Genomic DNA, 20,203 nt, shown 5'->3' on the forward strand with positions numbered 1-20,203 from the left:
CTTAGGCTTCCTAAACACGTATTTTATTCGGCATGTTCGGTTCGGCAGTATTTATCGAATAACAAAACCGCTTTAGCGATGTCGAGCGGCATTTTTCCCGAACATTCATCTACACGACGTATTCGGTTTTGCCATACGGCTAGACCGACTAATGCCCAACCGAGTATCTGCGTAGTAAGCCTGAATTTGCCAGCAATAAACCTAATTTCTATAACAAGATGTTTGTTTCACTAAAAATCCGTACTGTTTTCAATTTCATAGGAAAAGTTTCCATTCCCAATGACCGTATATGACCCTTATAGTCATAATAGGGTCAAATGAACACTACAGGTCATCTTTATCACTGATAATACAGTTAAATACAACTTATAACTGGCAATAAGTAGAAAATATTGCAAGAGATTTCTAGCTAACGGCAGATAGAGTTAAGTTAATGAGTTAAACTGTAGTTTAAAGATAACCTGTTGGCAAATGAACCATGAATTAATAAGAATTAAGTGAATTAACGCATAAACATGTGTAATGACTTCATGAGTCATGAGTTGTATGATCGTTTATGTAATATGCAAAGTCCTGCATGCATATGCGTAGAAGCGTATGATTTATTTGATAAATTCTAGTATAAGGGGATATACCTACGTATACTTGTTAAATAAATATTGTGATTCATGTAACTAATGAGGTGATAAATTAGATTATTAAAAGATCTTAGGGAATAGTAAGATCTCTTATTAAACATGCAACGTGACAATTTTAGAGTTATGTCTAGGTTCCAATCTCAGTGGTTATATGAAACATTAAAATAATAATTTTTAAGTACACCTACACTCAAAATCAAAGATTCTCACAAATATTTGTTGTTCAAGTACCTAAGATAGGTAAGTAAGATAATACATGAACTGTCTCGTTGGCAACTAGGTGGGTTAAGTGATTGTAGTCTGACCTGCACGGTGAAAGGTGATCATTTCTACTGATATGGATAACCTCAGGTTTTAGTATTCTAGACAGTGTTTTTTTGGGAAATTACCTCATTATTGCAAAATTTATTGAAATAGGTGATCTTTCTTTCAAAATATTTTTTGGACCGATCAATTTCGAATTCAGCGCACCGATTTTCCCGAAACCCTCACTCGATCTTTAAGTTCAAAACCAATCTTATATAAACTTTAAGTAGTTTTTGAGACTATTTTTCTCATATATCGCCTTACAAGTAGGCACCTATTAGGTAAGTATTAAAATACTTACTTGATATGAAAATTTTAAAATCTGGTCAGTTAAAACCTTTGTGTTTCATATCAAATTAGTTAAGTTAATAATTATAGAAGCAAATAGAAAATAGGCCTATAGTAAGTTCCATAAGCTATTACAAGATAACATCAGTCTCTTCACACTGATAATAATCTGAAACAAGTTAACTTATGTATTAACTTATCTGCGAACAATGACTTATGACCACGTGCTCACTAAGTATCTATAACTCTATACAGAATATGTAAAATGACCATACGTCCCGCTTTATGTAGGGTAGTCCTGTTTTTAAGCTATGTTACCCGCTGTCCCAATGTTTTGGTTGTTGCGAAATTGTCAAGCTTTGAGTTTCTGCTTACGGCGAGAACAAAAATGTCCCACTTTTTCAGGATCGTCCGTCTTTCGGGCTACGAGCTCTCGTGCCCATCGAAATCAAAAATGTACCGACTTAGCAAATCTATTGGCCGATTGCTAAACGGCTCTCAATTTTAGGTAACCCTTAGGAGTCATACTGTCTTTGTAATTTTGAGTAGCATCGTAGAGACAGAAATGTTTTGGGCGGGGTAGCCCAAAGTTATGATTGAATGATATTTCTTTATTCGACTGTATGTTTCGGAGATTTATTGTGTATATATACTTATGTATACTTAGTTTTATATATTCAACTTTACTTTGTTAACAGATAGGTTGCCAGCAACTCACCGAGTAAGTTCACGAAACCTAATTAGTAGGTTTGTGGGCAGCGAAAGTGTTAATATAATTTTCTCCCTTTTTTCTTAATAACCTGCTTGTACATTTTGAGTACTTTTATTACACAACTGCTTAATATACCTATTGCAAGAGCTAACGCGCGAAATTGGTTCTGTGTTACCCCAAATATTAAAAAACATCCCGGGGTGACAAATAAAATATGGTCACAATAAATTCGTCGACTTCTGAGCATATCAAGACCTCATTACATAAACTGCACACAATATAAATATACATATATTTATAAAACATTGATAATACTATAACAAGATAGACACAAACATAATCATTTGTTGTTAGAACTTCAATGAATTAAAACATATTGACACGTTTAAGTGCAAAAGTTAAAAAAACTAGTGAAATAAGTGATCGTGGATTTACTTTTGTTTGACAACGAAAATAATATTGATTTGAACAGTGTCTTAACATATTTTTTGTAAGTATTCATTCTCTTTATGTAATCATAGTCAGTTAGTTTCTAGGCTTAGCCCTTTCTCAATTCTGGAGAAAATCCGTGCCCAGCGATGGGACAACGGATTAAATATACATAAGTAAAACATAAATAAATATCATTGGACAACTCACACACGGTCATTTGATTCCACACTAAGCAGAGCTTGTAGGTACCTACTGTTTTAACCAAATAACTTATAAACCTAAAACGACTCCCTTTATACATAGAATTTATAACATAAATGTTTCTTAAACTCTAAATTGTAGGTGCTAACCCAAAATCCTGTAGATTTCTTCACGATAGACTGAAGTTAATTGTTATAACAATGCAACAACCCGGTGTGTAGTTTCAATTTTGATCACTAATTCCAACTAAACTGTATTTTCATGATTGAATTCAGATCCAAAGCCTGATTGAATGTTCTGTAAAGTTAATTTTGGTTATTGGTGTCAGTTATTTCTAATTTAACTTTTTATTAGGAGTTTTTAGAGCTATATATCTACGATTAAAACAAAACTAACCATCTTTATGTAGAGATAGGTTGGTGTTTGACAAAAATCATAGGATTTCGCAAAAATACAAAATAAATCTCGCGTTTTATAATAAATAAGAGTTCATAAAACTATTAATGTGCGCAATAAAGTTCCAGAAAGTACTTTAAAGAGTTATCTAAGGCGTTATCTTAAAAAATAAGTACCCAATTAGTCGAATGTTTATAAACAAACGTTACCTACTTAATTGATGTTTTCTTAGATGGCGCTTCGGTTTCCCAGCTTCCAGGAAATGTGGACAATAATATTTATCACTAAGTTAATTATTTGTTTATTTAGTATCGATGAAGGGTAACTGGTAGAGAATGGCTACATAGCAACAAAAACATCTTTATACAGTCAAGTCAAATACTACATACTACATAAAAATATTTGAGTAATTACTTAGAACAGGCATACCTTTTTGAAAAAATAGACTTTTAAAATTTTTTTCAATCATAAACATTGTTAAAAATATGTGAGAGAAATCTAGGAAATAGTAGGAATGTCCTTCAGTGTAACGTAAGTGGATAATAAAACTCAGTTTTCACTTATTGAATATACATAACTGTAAGTCTTCATGGACAATGGACATGTACAATCACCTCATCCACCCTAGTTTAAACCATCACTAAGCTTCAGAACTAAGTAGTTAACAAACATTTTTCTCCACAGGTAGAATATGAAACACCTTATACTGCTATTGGGCCTAGTCATTACTTCAGTGTCCGGCCGAAGAATCTGCGACGCGTGTTTCGACGGCGTCTGTCATACAAAGTCTCTTATATTTGACGAGTACCCAGTTGTAGGCCAACTAGCTGTAGACAGAACAGAAAATGTTGTTTACTTCTATTACGAAGGCAGAAAGTCCACAGACCACACTGTAGCGTTTGACCTAGATGATATAAGATTCTTCACAATCAATTCACAATTTTCTTTCGCTAGAGCCGTTAATCAGGCCTCCAGAGAAGTTTATATAAGTGGGACTACAGGCATCTATAAATACCACCCTGTTACAAACGTTACAGGTTTCCACGGCCTTCAAGATAAAACTATCTGGCATATGCAGTTTAAACATAAATTGTACTACACTATACTCTCTACGAAAGGACTTTATGCATTCGAAAAGAAGCAGTCAAAAAGTATCACAGCATTAAACGATTATCACATAGATGATTTCATAATCGATCGAAACGATGACATTTACTTCATGAGCAATTTTACAGTTTATAAATTAAAGAAAGGGGATAAGAAACCTACTCTTTTTTCTAATACAGGTTATTATTTATCAACTGATATTTATGATAATGCCTATTTTGTGCTCAGAGAAAGCAGTGGTCTTTATAAAATTGATGAGAGGAGTGGTCGATTGACTGAAGTGGGTACTTTTGGGGGCGGGTCTCCTTTCAAAACAGTATTTGATAAGTTCAATAATATAATTTATTTTGATAGTAATACTAATGAGTTAAACTATTTAGTACCAAATCATGCGAGATGTAGGATAAGGTCGGCGGGTGCTGGGAGAAAGTTAAAAAAGATACTTTCATACGATAGTGAAGTGACGGCTAAACATCCGATAGTTGCTGTATCTGATAGTGATTAATATCAAACAATGCAGAGATGTGTGATTCGATAGTGCCATTTTTGATAGTAAATAAAATGTATTTTATTTATTTTTCTTTGAAGTTTTATTACTACTTCCTACTTCCCTAATTCCAATATTTTATATACAATAATTCTTTAAAAAAATTGAGCTGTATTTATCTGGATAGACTATGTCCGTTCCATTTTATTTGGTAAATTCAGTTTAATTAAAAATAACACCTATAATATAAAATTCTTTATTCTTATTGAACATACATATAACTAAAGATTAAAAAATAAAGTATTCAACATATAAATAAAGACTAATAATAATACGTTATTACTATTCTTCGAAAACATAAAAATATAGTATAATTGCACCGATATATCATTGAACTTGACCTAACCTTGTGTGGTCATCGTAATAAATATTATCTTAAACAATACACATTTTAATAAGTATTAATAACACACTCATGTGACTTTTATATAAGTGGAAAATGGTTCCATATTTCATTTATTGTAGAAAGTTTGTAGGGATCTTGCCGGGTGGCGTTCTCTGGTCTTTGCCTACCTCTAAGAACCTCTGGGAAGAGGGCGCGACTTTGTGTATGTATGTGCCTATGTAATTATGTATTTAATTTTTTATATGATATCGCTGGTAGCGAATCTAATTTCAAAGTTACTAAAGCCACCTTAAGATCTTTGACAGAGCTTTACGACATACCACCGGGCGGACTGTTAACTTCCTCTCATAAACACTGAGACGTTTAACTCAAGAAATTCAACTAAGCGGCTACCCATCTGTTTATAGCCCGTGGCAAAGGTTGCTTAGCCTGTAAATAGGTTACGAGAGCCTCAGTGAATTATAATTATGTCACGGAGACGTCCAGAAGTGTGATAGTTACTTGACCCTTAAAATGTTTTATCAAACAGTCGCACGCATCGTGAGTAGTGATAATAAAAGTAGGTCTGTATGCACAAATACTAATTAAACATTGTTTTTAATCCCACTAGTGTTATAATAACATATTGAGCGAGTTGTTGAGCAGTTATTACGCCATATTTTATTTATCAAAAATAACAGATGAGACTGTTATTTTTTTTTATTTAACCCATTACTGTCCCACTGCATGGCAAGGGTCTCCTCCCAAACAAGAGGGAGGCGTTAGGCCTCGACTCCACCACGAGATTACTATTTTATAACAGTTGATAATCATTTTAATATTATTATTTTAAACACTATCCAATCCAGCGAAGACCAGGCCAATATAATTTCACTGTACAAAAAACATGATAGTTCCCGAATAATGACTGCCTACGAAAATAGATGCATATTTTTATTCTGTTTACCTATATCTGGGTATTCCTTGGATATATACATAGATGAAAAACCAGACGTTGTTGAAACACGTTGGAAGCGCTCTAAATTAAAGTTGAGAAACAGTCTATTAAAACCAAAGATTGACCGAACTAAGCGACATTCTAGTTCCACACGCTTAAAAATATTATTATAATATTATAAAAATTATAATATTCTTTCCACAGAAAGAAGATGAACCATCTCTTTCTACTGCTAGGCCTCGCAGTCATTACTTCAGCATCAGGAAAAAGGATCTGCGACGCATGTTTCGACGAGGTTTGCTACACCAAGACTCTTATATTCAACGAACATCCGATCACTGGGCAACTAGCCGTAGACAGGCTGCTAAATATCGTCTATTTTCATTACGAAGGCATAACCAATCACACAGTTGGTTACGATTTGAATCATAAATGGTTTATTTTGATACCAGACTTACAATTTTCCTTTTCAAGAACTGTGGATCATGCAACAAGAGATGTTTATATAAGTGGTACGACTGGGATCTACAAATACAGCCCTTTGACGAACGTTACAAGTGTATATGGTCTACAAAATGAAACTATATGGCATATGCAGTATAAAAATATGCTTTATTATACTGTTCATTCGATGAAAGGACTTTATATCTTCGATGGAAATCAGACACAGAGTATAACAGCGTTAAAAGATTATCACATCGATGATTTTATTGTTGACAAAAGGGACGATATTTATTTCATGAGTAACTTTACAGTGTATAAACTAAAAGGCGGAGAAGAAGAGGCAAGACTCTTCTCTCATGTTGTTTATTCTTTATCTACAGATATTAATGACATCGCTTATTTTACTCAAAGAGAAAACCGCAAGCTCTACAGAATTGACTACAGGACGGAGAAATTGAAAGAAGTAGGTGATTTTGGACGTGGGTCGCCTTTTACAACTGTGTTTCATCGTTTTAATAGTATTATTTATTATGATACCGATACTAGTGCATTGAATTATTTGACTCCGAACTATGGAAGGTGTCCAGAGAAGCCTGAAATAAAGTTAATAAAAAATGTAACTAGAAATGATACTGTTTAATATAAAAAAAATACGTAAATGGGATTAAATGTAGGGGACTAACCCTCGGTTTCTGAGGTACATTTAACGGTAGTTTATCTATTCAACAGCGTTTAAACTCATACAAAAAAACGCTATTGAGTAGATAAACTACCGTTAAATGTACTCAGAAACCGGGGGTAAAACTGGAAAGTATCGTTTTTAGGTGTATCTATTAATATGTGAGCTAGGCTTGATATTATGTCTTCATATGCTCGTATTATGATTGAACAATCATGTATCATGGAAATATTTATTAATAAAATTAAACGTTATTTTACTGAATTTTATTTGTGCTTTTATTTATTCCTCTACATTACACACTAATCAGTAATATAACATCTAGGAATGGTCGACTGCCTCTGTAACGTGGTTGTTACTTTGTGCTACTACCGTGCAGAGGTCTCGGGTTCGCATCCCCGGTCAGGTCTTATATTTATTCCTCCTGAGTTGTGACAAAAATGTAGGTGATTTTTCCGGAGTTAAGAAGACCTCCGTGGCTCGAAATCCGTCGGTCCTGCACCTGACCTCTCACTGTTATATATTTTTCATTAGTGAAACAAATATGAAAATATTTATACATTCTTATTGCAATGGAATTCTGATAATGATAATGCCTTGTTTTCCTTTAGTTTTCTCATGAAACTATAGCATAATAGCAATATAATACATTTCCCATGGCTTAACTAAATTGTAAACACTAAAAGCATTTCGTCAACAATCATTTAGGCATTTGTAGCACATGCGATTTTCAGACTAAAAATCGTACCGATTTTAATTTTTTATTGTATTCTAGTCAAGGTATTTTATTTTACTCTTTGGAATAGTCTTAGTAAGTTAGTTTTGTGCATAGGGGAGACTGGGGAGGGTTGATCCCCCCTTTTAATTTTGGTCTCTAACTTTTGTGCTATAAACAGTTTTAAGTTTTATTTTAGGTCAAAATATTCAAAATTTATTTATTTATTAAATCTATGAAAGAGGGCAAGGCTGGGTGATATTTGGAGTTATAATTTAATTAAATGTCATATGGTAACTTGTTACCATGTGTCCCCTATATATGGGAGACTTGTTTCCTCCCAGTTGGGAGACTTGATCCCTGGGGATCAAGTCTCCCACACACGGTAACAACAATGGATTTAGCTTCATATGTCCGTGAGCTGAAGAATAAGTAATATATTTTTGAATAGGTAGAAGTAAAGAATAGTGTTAAGTACAAAATAAAAATATCAGATCTGTAATCATAATCAGCTTCGTTTATTGGAACTTTACGCTTATACACATTTCTTCTTCCTCTGTAAAAATCTGTGATGTTCGATAGTTTGGCTGGTATTGTATTTCGTCAGTATTTTTTCATTGTCGTTTATAATAACGTTTTAGTGTCATAAGAGGTACACTATATTGTTTTGCAGTACCTTTTAGTGTGCCTCCAGCCAATACAGTAGCTACAGCTATTTTAAGTTTGTCTTTATCTACCGGTATTCTTTTTTTATGGCATGGTTTCCTAAAAACAAAATCGAATATTAACAGAGTCATTAAATTTGTCAGCTAATTTTGACATAAGGTAGATTTGATCCCTAATAGGGGACACATGATCCCTGGGATCATAACACCCCTAAAGAAAAGGAACAAGTCTACCCATACTTAAAGATATTATAAAACATGTTTCTTTGCGAACCAATTTATTACTTATTTCAAGTTAAGTAACGTCGATCTGCAGAAAAGTAAACGTCTTAAAAGGTAAAAACATTTTCATGGAGTAGTTTCATAGCATAATATTAAATAAATTCAATCAAAACTTACCGTAAATTAAATATTTTAACACAACAAATTTTTCGTGGCCACCGTTTGTAAACCTTTGTCATCTGCCAAACAAAACCATGACAGAAAGTTAACATTGCTCTAAATAAATAAGTTTTGCTAGGCTAAGTAACTGTATCACGTTTGGTAGACTCATGCAGCAAGGTTACCAAGTGTCCCCTAGGGAACAAGTGTACCCAGCTTCCCCTACGCCTCTATTACATGCAAAAATTTATGAGCGATAGTGATGAATATCAGGTTTTCAAATTAAATAAAATAATTATGCAGAATGTGAGATTAGCAGGGCAGCAGAACACGTCAAATTAAGCGCAACAAAAACTAATTAGAAAAAAGGACTGTTTGAAAACTGAAGTAATTCTCGAAAAAAAAGCAAAGATTAAATAAAATGCGAAAAAGGTGGGTTCCGTTTATTTTTAAATTCGTCCCTTAATTTTAGGACAGGGAAAATTTACGCAAAACGAATCTTGGGGAAAAAGGTAATTATTTTTTTACCCGTAATAATTTGGAATGGAAAGAAAACAGGTATTACCTGCCGGGTTTTTACGCTCTACTGAGGGTATAAAAGTCTAATTATATTGTTTGAAATGTGCATTTTTTTAATGTGCAGGTTGTAAATTGTATTTTTTAAATCAGAAACTAGAGTAAGCAGAAAGATTGTAAGTTAGAATCGTTTAATGTTTTGACAATAATAAAAATGATAAACCATATTCACTTTCTTGTTAACTGTGAGGAATAACTTTAAAGTTGCTCATTAATTAGGGAACAGATTATAATGGGCTTGTAATAATTTTTCATTTCGGTAAAGAGAACTCAGTCTTCACAGTCGCATTTGATGTAGAAAATTCATTTATCGTAATAATAAAAATATTGATATGAAAAAAGAAAATATATTCACTTGAAGAAAGCAGCAGTTCTTTCGCATATCTCATAAAATAAAATACATGTAAATCGCAATGTCTGTCCGTCTGTCAGCAGCCTTAGTTATAGCTTTGTTTACACTTGTTATTCCCACATGGGTTTGCTTACATTCGGCTCGGTTTCACAGTACAAGCATCATCGTGTCACTCCTGAGTACCGCCTCTTTGAAAACACACGTCAAATGGTAAGTCATTGGTTTTTAGACATAAATTATATGAATGGGTCTATGATTTCTATTTAAATAGGTTTTAGCAAGTGTTTATCAGTTACATACATAGATAGAATAATATTTTTGATTGCTTTGTTTTTTTGTCAACCGTGGACCAATTATGGAATGGTTTAACTAAATCCAACAAGTTTTCATTGGACGATTAAGGGGTATGAGGTTTGTAGGCATATGAAGGCTACATTTTACTTCATTAAGAGTTCCAGTGTAAACCATAGCGCGATTTTCGCAGGTTCTATTGAGTATCGACAATTTGACACTTACATTGTACTAAAGAATTAGTTCCTACGAAACCCGCTAGAGGCGCTGATTAGGATTTCATACAAATTTGCTGATTATTAGTAGTTGTAGCATATTGCCCCACTGGTAGCGGCTGATAAACATCGTTTCTTTCAGTTGCCTATGCTGTTGTTCGCTACTGTGCTCATGAAGATAGACTTGGTTTGTCCTGGACCTATGAAACATTACAGCCCATCCAATGTATGTATACGCACTTTACTATTACTATTAAAAACAATTATTTTATTTAATAAAACGGAAACGTGGGGTAAACAAATGAGGTTTTCAAACTTTAATTTTCAATCGTGTTTTAGACCCGTTCGTTACAGCATAATACTACTAGAGGACGCCCGCGACTTCGTCCGCGTGGAAATCCTTCCTATGTAAATCCCGATCCCTCGGGAACTCCAGGATAAAAAGCCTATGTGTTAATCTGGATTTTCAGCTACCTATATACCAAATTTCATTGTAATCGGTTAAGTAGTATTTGCGTGAAAGAGTAACAAACATACATACATTCTCACAAACTTTCGCATTTATAATATTAGTAGGATGTGTCCAAGTTGTAAGAGTTTAAAATCGTTAATCTTATTTTACCTTTACCCCAAAAGATAATAAAGAAAATTAAAGGACAAATAACATCGTTTTCGACTTTTATACAGTCTTCGTGTAGTAGGAAGTGAGAGCTACTTCCGCGAAAAGGTTTCGGGTAAATTGGGTTCAGATCCCAGTTCCAGGAAACAGATGTTTCAATGTTTCTTATTTACGTAAATCATACGTAAAATCATCGATTTTGCATATTTCCGTCGTTCTTGTCGTTCTATCATCACGATGGTTTCTATCTATCTATCTAATCAGCCCGTATCCACCCACTGTTGAGTATAGGCCTCCCCCTCAGCACGCCACTTTATACGGTCCTCTGCTTGTCTCATCCATTTCGGCCCTACACATTTAACAATGTCGCCCGACCATCTAGTTGCAGGCCTTCCTTGAGACCTTCGCCCACGATGGTTTACTACTTATTAATAATGAATAGAGTATAACCCGAGTGATTAATGAATACATTCATAAAATCACGGCCTTATCCCATAAGGATAGGTTAGAGATCAAAGAATGCCACTTGGTACTTACATACATCCCTTACTTCATTCACATCCATACATCTTGTCACATGTGTACGTTCTTTTTACAAGACATTACTGATATGATCTGTGTATGTCTTAATTTACTATGTATTGTATGTGTATGTATTGAGGCGCCCATAGCCAGTTGCGTTCACCAGTCGTTAACGGTCTGTGGATTAAGCAAGCCTTGGCAGGGTCATTCCACAGATGGGTGACCGCATAGTGGTATTTGAGCTGGGCGTCTCCGTGCTTCTGAAGGCACGTAAAAAGTCGATCCCAATTGTTTTCAATTAAGATAACAGTTGTTAAGCCATGTCAAAGGCCTTTCGGGGCAGCTTAAATAACTTTGACACTAGGTTGACCACTAACCATACGATACATAGAATGTATTATTGTATGTTTTAGACAACAGTAATAAAACGTTACTTCACCGAAGACGAGGTGTCTCCAGACGAATCGGAGCAGTTCCGTATACCAGCTCCTTATCAATCAAAGAGTAATTATCAGTCGAAAGTGTTCAAGCCACCGGAGAGGAACCTCACAGAAGACTCAAAGAAGGCCGAGACGGAGGTGGAGACAGACGTGGTGGACAGAGAAGACCACATCACGCAGTACTTCGCCGATATGTTTGTAAATACTGATCATGAGATTACTAGCTTACAGGTTTGTTTTGTCACAAGTCAATTTCTCTATTTCTTAACAAGCACAAAATAATATTTTTTTAATCTTTATGTAAAAAAACTAAATTTTAATAATTAAATATTTACAATATATTACAATATAAACAAGAGGGAAATGCGTCATGCAGAAATCACTAAATTAATTATTAATTTGGAGTACGTTACGTAGGTTTGTTTATACTACACATTTTTAACCATTTATCCATAAATAAATCACATCGTTTATTTTAATGATATGTCATTTTTGTTGCCTGAAACTTTTAAGGTGGGAAAATAGTTAGAAGTTTTATACCTTTATAATTAAAATTAGCTATGAAGTCGGTAAGATTGAACAAATCAATAAAAATAAATACAAAACTTTACCACCGGGTAAGGACTTTCCGTAGGGCTCCCGTAACGGGGGGAGACCTAGATTTAGGTCTCATCAAGACGTTTTTAAAAATTGAGCTTGTTGTAACAAATGGTCATTTTCATGATGATAAAACGTATGACTTTTATATATAATTGAATTTATGTTTCAGGTTGCAGAACCGGAAGAAACGATTTATTCGTCAAAGTAAGTATTGATAGTATAATGTTTTCTTTAAACTATTACCCTCTTCAAAAAAAACTATATTTTAGTTTAAAAACTACTGTTTAATTATGTTTTCTCTTTTTCATTTCGTTAAGGAGTGAAAGAAACAAAACATTTTATAAGCTTTTCATAACTTGATATATTTTTATGAATAAGAAGGTTAGATTATAACATTATTAACAGTAGATCAGACTGTTTAAATGTGTTTAGTAATGGATAAATCTTTTTAATAAAGAATTAAAATGTCAGGAAAAAAATGATCCAGAAATGAATTTACCATTAATTTTTAACAGAAAAATCCATTTAAAAAGAAAAACGGATTTCATACAAAGCGTAGTTTTGTCACCCGATTTTATTCAAAAAGCAGTACATAAGCTCTTAAATCTTTTGTACAGAGCTCTTCTGCGAATAAACATGGAATCCAACGAATTGTAAGAACATTCTACAATTTGAAGCTTTGCTCATTTCCACGATTGAATTCGGGGAAATGTTAAAAATGTCTGGTATTGTGGCACTTTGAAGTCAGATAGTGGCTTTTATTATTTAGATAAAGAGTAATGGGGCTAAACCAAGTATAAATTCGTGTTAGCATAGATGCCATTTGGGTACTAAGGTCTAAGGTCTAAGGCTCTAAAAGTGTAATATTGAACCGTCGCTTGTCAAGAGACATAGCTTCTTATATAAGTACCTAATTTATTCAGATAGGAAAAGTCTAAAGACTAGACTATCCATGTGTTTTCTAGTGTAGAAACTGTATGACTTTAAAAGAGCGTTATTGAAATTCGGTAAAGCAATTTTGCTTGACAGTAACATCTCACAAAATTTTGTGTTTTTTATATAAACTATTTAGTAAGATTAATATAAAAAAATGCGAAATTTGTTCATTTATTTTACTGCCTCTGTGGCTTGGTCGATTGTAAGGTATTGGGTTTGGTTACCGGGTTGTTACTATCACCATAGTGGCGCGGAGATTGTTAAAGTAACCGGTATATGACAATAGGCTTGCCTTCTTTTACATAGCACTAACAATATAAATGGCGAGTCGTGGGCGACGGGCGTATTTGATGCATCTCTGCTTCCACTTATATATTTATGTTATTATTTACCATATTCTGCAACACTATTGCCTAACAAGAATATAGTGCCAAAGTATTTTCTATCAGTCAATATGTCAGTGCATCTCTCAACCATGGCAGGTGCAAATATATTGTCGTAGAAATATTGGCATTGGTATCGCCTTTTGTTATATGCTCACGTCATTAATAGCCTGCAGAATACACAAACGGCGTCCTTTTTAGAGCGAGACTAAAGCGTGCTGTCCTTGTCTTAATTAGGAATGATTCATGAAAGGTCTGATGATGTAAGGTTTTGTCTGGCGTGGTGCATTTTTATAACGAACAATTTTGAAAGTATATTTATTTACTAACATTGTAACTTACATGTATACCTTTTTTATATTAACAATTCATCAGCCTAACTTTTCTTAGTTCTTCTAATCTATGTAGACACGTCAACCTTATCTAGCCTTATACTATCAGCTTAACCGTTTTTCCAAACTATATTGGTTTCTTACCGGATGCAGCTGGATACCAGTGTTTTACATGGTGCGACTGCCTATCTGACCTCCACAACCCTGTGAGACTGATATATAATTGAATATTATTTATATTTCAGTGATAGAGACAGTTTCTTCGAGTTTCTAACCAGTCACGAAGCTATGATGGGGATGGACAGGATTGGAGAACAGCTCAACAGATGATCACGAAATATATAGTATAATACATAATAGTATTAGGTCGGGGAAAAAGTCTTTTCGCATTATAGTATGTATGAACTTGTAATAAATCTATCTATCTTTTCTCTACACAAAAAAGCTAGATATTTGGGTACCTCACGAGCTCACTGAAAGAAACCTAATGAACCGTGTACTCATTTGTGATTCTTGAAGTCAAAGAGATTTTATTACAAGTTCATACATACTATTCTGCGAAAAGACTTTTTCCCCGACCTAATATATATATTTTATTTAATAATTTTTTAGTTATAATATATGCTGATGTAACTTTGATATTAAATGAGCTTATCTTTTGTTGTGTAATTATTTACTTATGGTATAACGTTGAAGCTAAATATAGTGAGAAACGTTCTAAACAGTTTTTATAGCATGAGAACAGAACATGTTCGCTGAAAATGTAATTTCAGCATCGAACAACTAAGATTTCAGCATTGTACCTGTAAGTGTATAAATGTATACACCAAATTTTGTAATTTACAGTTCTGAATAAGAGGTGTTATGAAATGACCTCCATTTCATAACACATTTTATTCAGAGCTTATATCTCCAGGCTCGTATCAAAGACATTTTCATGTAAGTTAGATTAGCCCATAGGATTTGCCACAACCGGGAATAAAACCTAAAGTTTTGTGGTCTAAAGTTGCAGGTACTGATTAAAACACTAAAGCACCTCGAGGCAGGCATTAAATAGAATAGCATGGCTACTTATTCAATTAATTTCAAAATTAATATAAACTATAAAAACATGACTTCAAATAGAAAGTACAATAAAAATTCAATAAGTATTTTTGCACGTGTATATTAAAAATGAGAATGTCGTTAGACTGTCTCCACTGGCCCGAGCTGTACGTGTGGAATGAAACAAAAACATGAGATCATCGTCTGCGCAAGTCTTGAGAGATTGCTACAGATGCTGGGTAAAAAGTTTAATATCGTTTTTAATAAAGTTACATCATTTTATTGTCGGTAGTGCAAGAGGTCTCAGGTTCCAACTCTGGGTCGGGCCTAAGTCTTTTCTGTTTAAAAATTCGCAGAAATTGCCCGGAGTTAGGAAGTTGAGGTCTTAGACCTCCATGCCTCGGAGAGCACGTAAAGCCGTGTCGGTTTAGCTGTCCCACCAAACTATGAGAGTAAAGGAACAGAGAGTGTACCTGTGTATTGTGCACACACTTGGCCACTATAAACAAAGTCCTGCACAGTTGGCTGGTTTCAATGAAACTGGCTGCCGTAGCCGAAATCGGCCAGGACGACATCATAAGAAACATAGATACAAACATACATACTTTTTAAACATGCGTCACTTTACGAATTCTTCAAATCTCATCATCAGAAACTACAGCCAGCACATTGGTGACAAAACCACCATGTTTTCTCTAGATTGTGAAAATTTAAAGTTATAAATATTTTAGTAAATTTTACAATATTTCATGTTGAAAGCAAATAAATACTGATTGCTGCATACGTTCTTAAACGAACGTATAGTGGAGAGTCTTTGAAAGCACCAATTATCATAATAGGTATCATTGGGATTTTGGTGTATCTTTTATGTCCAAGAAACGTAACTATATCATACAGGCAATGGTTCGCTGCGTAAGTCAGTGGATAAATAACGTTTTAAGTTCGGAAGTATGCCGCGTACCTCATACAGAAACCTCTCTCGTAAGTTGTTGGACTATACCTCACATAATACCAAAATATCTAATTATAAAAACCTAACATTATATCCAGGAACATTGTAAATAGTATAATGCGTAACTGAATGAAGCACTTTACATTCCTATACACGAATAGTAGTTAAACACATTGCCCCATCTATCAAAATTTCGAATTCCACCAAACACCCAAAAAAGTCCATAATGACTCACAAAAACGGCAAATCTAAAAATAAACACGCATAGAATTTACATTGATTGTTTACAGACAGTTTGCCGCTCAGTTTTACATTTTATACCACGCTCGGGGTCACAATGATTGGGATTCGAATCTTGTCTAGGTCAATATCTGAACGTGTGAAGACTACACACATACTTAATAGAAAAAAAACCTTTGATTACATAAATGTACGAGTTTAGCGAATTTAATTATGCTTCTTTGTATGTATGTATGTTTGTAGGTTGAATGTATGGGATTTTGGTTGCGAAGGTTTGTTTTGAAGGTTTCTGCAACCCTAATTAGTTTCGAGCTGGCAAAGTGGTCTAAGAATGACATGTCTAAACATCGTTAAACATATTTCTTGAAGGCCTGCAACAAAGTTTTCAATCCGCACTTGGCCAGCGTGGTGGACTCAACATCTAACCCCTCCCTTGTTTGGGAGGAGACCCTTGCCCAGCAGTAGGACGGCAACGGGCTAAAAAATTGAAAATTCTGTCTGGCTGTTACGCTCACGTTTCAACGGTTAAACTAATTTAAATAAAATTTGAAATGGAAATACTCATAAATTTCACTTAATTCTAAAGTTATACAAGTTTGTAAAATATGTGTTATTGAAATTGAAGTTTAATCCTTTGACGAAATTCATGACACGCCTTTCCGATCTAGAGTAGAATATTTCTTAGTCAAACCTTCAGGTTAGAATTGGCTTACATGTTGGGACCAATGACCAATGTTGGACAAAACTTCTTCAGTTCATTTTTTTTTAATTTAATGCCATTTGCATTACAAGACTTTGAGTAACTTTCAATTCGAAAGTTTTAAGGATTCTTTACACTCTACTACTCTCCTCTACTCTACTCACTCTACTACTCTACTATACATCTTTACTAATATTATAAAGCTGAAGAGTTTGTTTGAACGCGCTAATCTCAGGAACTACTGGTCCGATTTGAAAAATTGTTTCAGTGTTAGATAGTCCATTTATCGAGGAAGATATATCATCACGCTACAACCATTAGGAGCGAAGTAGCAACGAAAAATGTTATAAAAACGGGATAGACTCTCACCCCTTCACTCTGATACGACGCAAGCGAAGTTGCGCGGGTCATTTAGTAATATATGCAATACCCGAAGGTATCGGCTTAGTACATCTCAAATACACCCACGTTGCGCCATTAACAATATAAGTCCCATTTAATAAACGGCGAGCCTTTTGCCAAATACTGAACAAAAATTTTAGTAAGACCTAGATGCTCTACTTTAGCGGACCTAAATCCGGTTCTTACTCGCTAGGCATCCTTCCATGAGTCATATTAAGGATAGTAAACTGTCACGTTTGCAATCAAAGGTCGACTTCAGGTAAATAGTATTTGATAAACAAAGTAGGGGTCAAACGTGCATTACTATGGTAATGAGGAAGGCTGTCAAATTTTGACCATGTCACTATGTTTTGACATTCGATTGGAAAAATACAGCAGGAAAATGAAATTAAACTGTTATTGTGTAGCTAACAATTGACCCGCGCGGTTTTACTCAACTATAGTATTGATAGAATTAAAAACAATATATTTAGGGCCCTAGTCCTCTAACGCCTCATTTCAGTCTTTTTGTGTCATTTTGTGTTGGGTTAGAGACCGCGCTGGTCAATTTCTAGGCACACAAAAAAAATATTTACAGCCGAATTGAGGACCTCCTCCTTTTTGAAGTCGATTAAAAAAACTCGAGAATTAGCCTCCCACGCAAGTGGTCAACGACACAATTCTGAGAAGGCCTAGGAATTCTTCAAATACTTTTTTACTAATAGATTCAAGGACAAGCCTTCATGTGTCACAATAAGTTTGTATAGATAAAGTTTTCACTTTTATAATGGGTAGTGGTATGAATATCCGTGAACTGGAAACCACTGGGCATTACTTTAAAATGGAAATAACCGAACAGCTGACCATACATTGAAAACCGCGTGATATGTTAGTATTCAACGGAACACTCGTTACCAAATGTAAGCGCCGGCTCTGCATACTAAGTACTCACGAAACTGATTCATGTCTTGATTATGTTCATGTACTAATTATTTGGTGTTAATAATATAATTAAAATAAATGGAAGAAGGTGTGATTTTATGTATGTGTGTAATTTATTTACTGCACGTTTGGCGCAGTGGTTTAGCGGTCACCTCGCCGCAACAACCGTAGCGCCGCGTGTGGTGGGTTCGAACCCCACCCGGGACAAATCTTTGTGTGATGAGACGAGTATTTGTTATGAGCCTGGATGTTAATGTATCTATATAAGTATGTATTTAGAAGTATATAAATATGTTTATCAGTTATTTGGTAACCAAAGTACAAGCTCTGCTTAGTTTGGAATCAAATGACCGTTTGTGAAAAATTAAATACATAAAAATCTCTCAGTGATCAAAAGGCTCTCTCGAAATTTGGAAATAACATCATTTAAAGCCCCGTGCTAATTTTGCCCAAATTTGTCTAACATAATGCCACTACTAGTTTAAATTCTATTTTTTAGTTTTCCTTTGGTTTTTCAGACGGATGTTTGTTACAATGAAACGATTTGGTATTTTAAAAAACCCGCACACGTGTTAGAACTAGAAAATAGGTTATTTAACACTGGAAATCACACGCTGATAAAGTTCTGGGTATTTTAGCAAACAAAAACTTTTATGTCACAAATCAGATCAACTATAATTTGGGCCAAGAGTACTCAATAAAATTATTGTTATTGCACAATGGGTCAGCTAAATTATTCCCTTGTTCTGTTACGCAATAACTGGGTTCAGAATTTGTCCCAGAACATTGAAAGCACCATGTAAACCACTCCTATTAGTATTTACAATGCAGGCCAAGCGCCAAATAGTACAATAGCTCAGTTTGGAACACAGCCATGCACATTTTAATATCACTGCACTTTGTTCTTATTTGACGAAAATTTATTTATTAATACTTCGTCAAAAATACTACTTATATAATAAGCTTAAATACTAAGCAAATATCTGGGCCGAAATAATGTGGTCCTGGCTGATATTTAGCCACGACGGACAATTTAATTGAAGCGATCTAAATGTGCAGGACTTTGTTCCATAGTGTGTTGTTCCATAGTGTCCAAGTGTACGCACAATACACAGATATACTCTCTTTTCTCTTATAGAGGCATGACTAGAGAGGTCAGGTGCAGGACCGAAACTCGAAGGTCCAGAACCTCATTTTTATATTTTCTTGCGTTTCGTTAAGCATTTCTTAAAAGAAAAAATTGAAATAAATCTTGGTCCGACTTGAGATTTGAAGCCACCAACTCTCGTGGCGGTACATATGCTATACAGAACCGGTCAATGGTCCACTCTTCTACTGTTACATGGATGGTCAAATGCTAGGTACGAGTCTTCTTTCGGTGGATGCAGCCCGAAAGCCATTTATTAGGTTATAAACTTACTACTTAGCCGATCAACAAAATCCATTCATTAGGTTTCTGTCCAAGAAAAAAACATCTATCACAAACTTTCGCATTTATAATATTACTCAAATTCTTAGTTAGAAAAAGTGTTAAACACTAAAAGCAAACTGTAACACGGCAAACTAGAAAAGTATGTTGTCACTCGAAGGCAAAGCCGAGACGTAATTGTAAGTAGGAAATCCAATAGAAGGAGAGCACGAAATTGTCGTTCGCTCCAACGTCGTATTTCATAGAATTTTCTAGAAAGTAACCTTCTAAGTTAGTATTTTTCGTCTTGTGAACTTATTGACGTTTTCCATTTAGTTAGCGAAGCTGCCGGAGTTGTGACTGTGATGTAGGTGAGAAATATGTTATAACTTTCAATATTAGTTGATGTTTGTGTGACACATATTATAGAGTAGTTTGACTACGCACACACATAATATCACGCCTGTTAATGAGTT

General features: G+C 34.4%; 2 protein-coding genes across 2 annotated transcripts; both read left to right on the forward strand.

The window, feature by feature from the left end:
- The first annotated feature begins 2,256 nt into the window (after positions 1–2,256).
- On the forward strand, positions 2,257–4,642 carry LOC142984292 (uncharacterized). Its single transcript, XM_076131786.1, has 2 exons — positions 2,257–2,434; positions 3,658–4,642. The coding sequence occupies exon 2, from the start codon at positions 3,665–3,667 to the stop codon at positions 4,583–4,585; it is 921 nt and encodes a 306-aa protein (XP_075987901.1). The 5' UTR covers positions 2,257–2,434; positions 3,658–3,664; the 3' UTR covers positions 4,586–4,642.
- Positions 4,643–9,842: 5,200 nt separating this feature from the next.
- LOC142984069 (uncharacterized) lies at positions 9,843–14,683 on the forward strand. The gene is made up of 5 exons (XM_076131380.1): positions 9,843–9,932; positions 10,371–10,454; positions 11,783–12,040; positions 12,579–12,613; positions 14,306–14,683. Exons 1-5 carry the CDS (start codon positions 9,843–9,845, stop codon positions 14,388–14,390), a joined length of 552 nt encoding a protein of 183 aa, XP_075987495.1. The 3' UTR covers positions 14,391–14,683.
- The last annotated feature ends 5,520 nt before the right edge of the window (positions 14,684–20,203 follow it).

This window comes from Anticarsia gemmatalis, chromosome 26 (assembly GCF_050436995.1).
Source record: "Anticarsia gemmatalis isolate Benzon Research Colony breed Stoneville strain chromosome 26, ilAntGemm2 primary, whole genome shotgun sequence".
Taxonomy (NCBI): domain Eukaryota; kingdom Metazoa; phylum Arthropoda; class Insecta; order Lepidoptera; family Erebidae; genus Anticarsia; species Anticarsia gemmatalis.

Bases quoted from the DNA above. Each gene is read 5' to 3' on its own strand.
- LOC142984069 (XM_076131380.1), top strand. From the start codon at position 9,843: ATGGGTTTGCTTACATTCGGCTCGGTTTCACAGTACAAGCATCATCGT. The intron at 12,041-12,578 runs GTTTGTTTTGTC...TTTATGTTTCAG, and splicing joins ATGAGATTACTAGCTTACAG to GTTGCAGAACCGGAAGAAAC. The intron at 12,614-14,305 runs GTAAGTATTGAT...TTTATATTTCAG, and splicing joins GAAACGATTTATTCGTCAAA to TGATAGAGACAGTTTCTTCG.
- LOC142984292 (XM_076131786.1), top strand. From the start codon at position 3,665: ATGAAACACCTTATACTGCTATTGGGCCTAGTCATTACTTCAGTGTCC.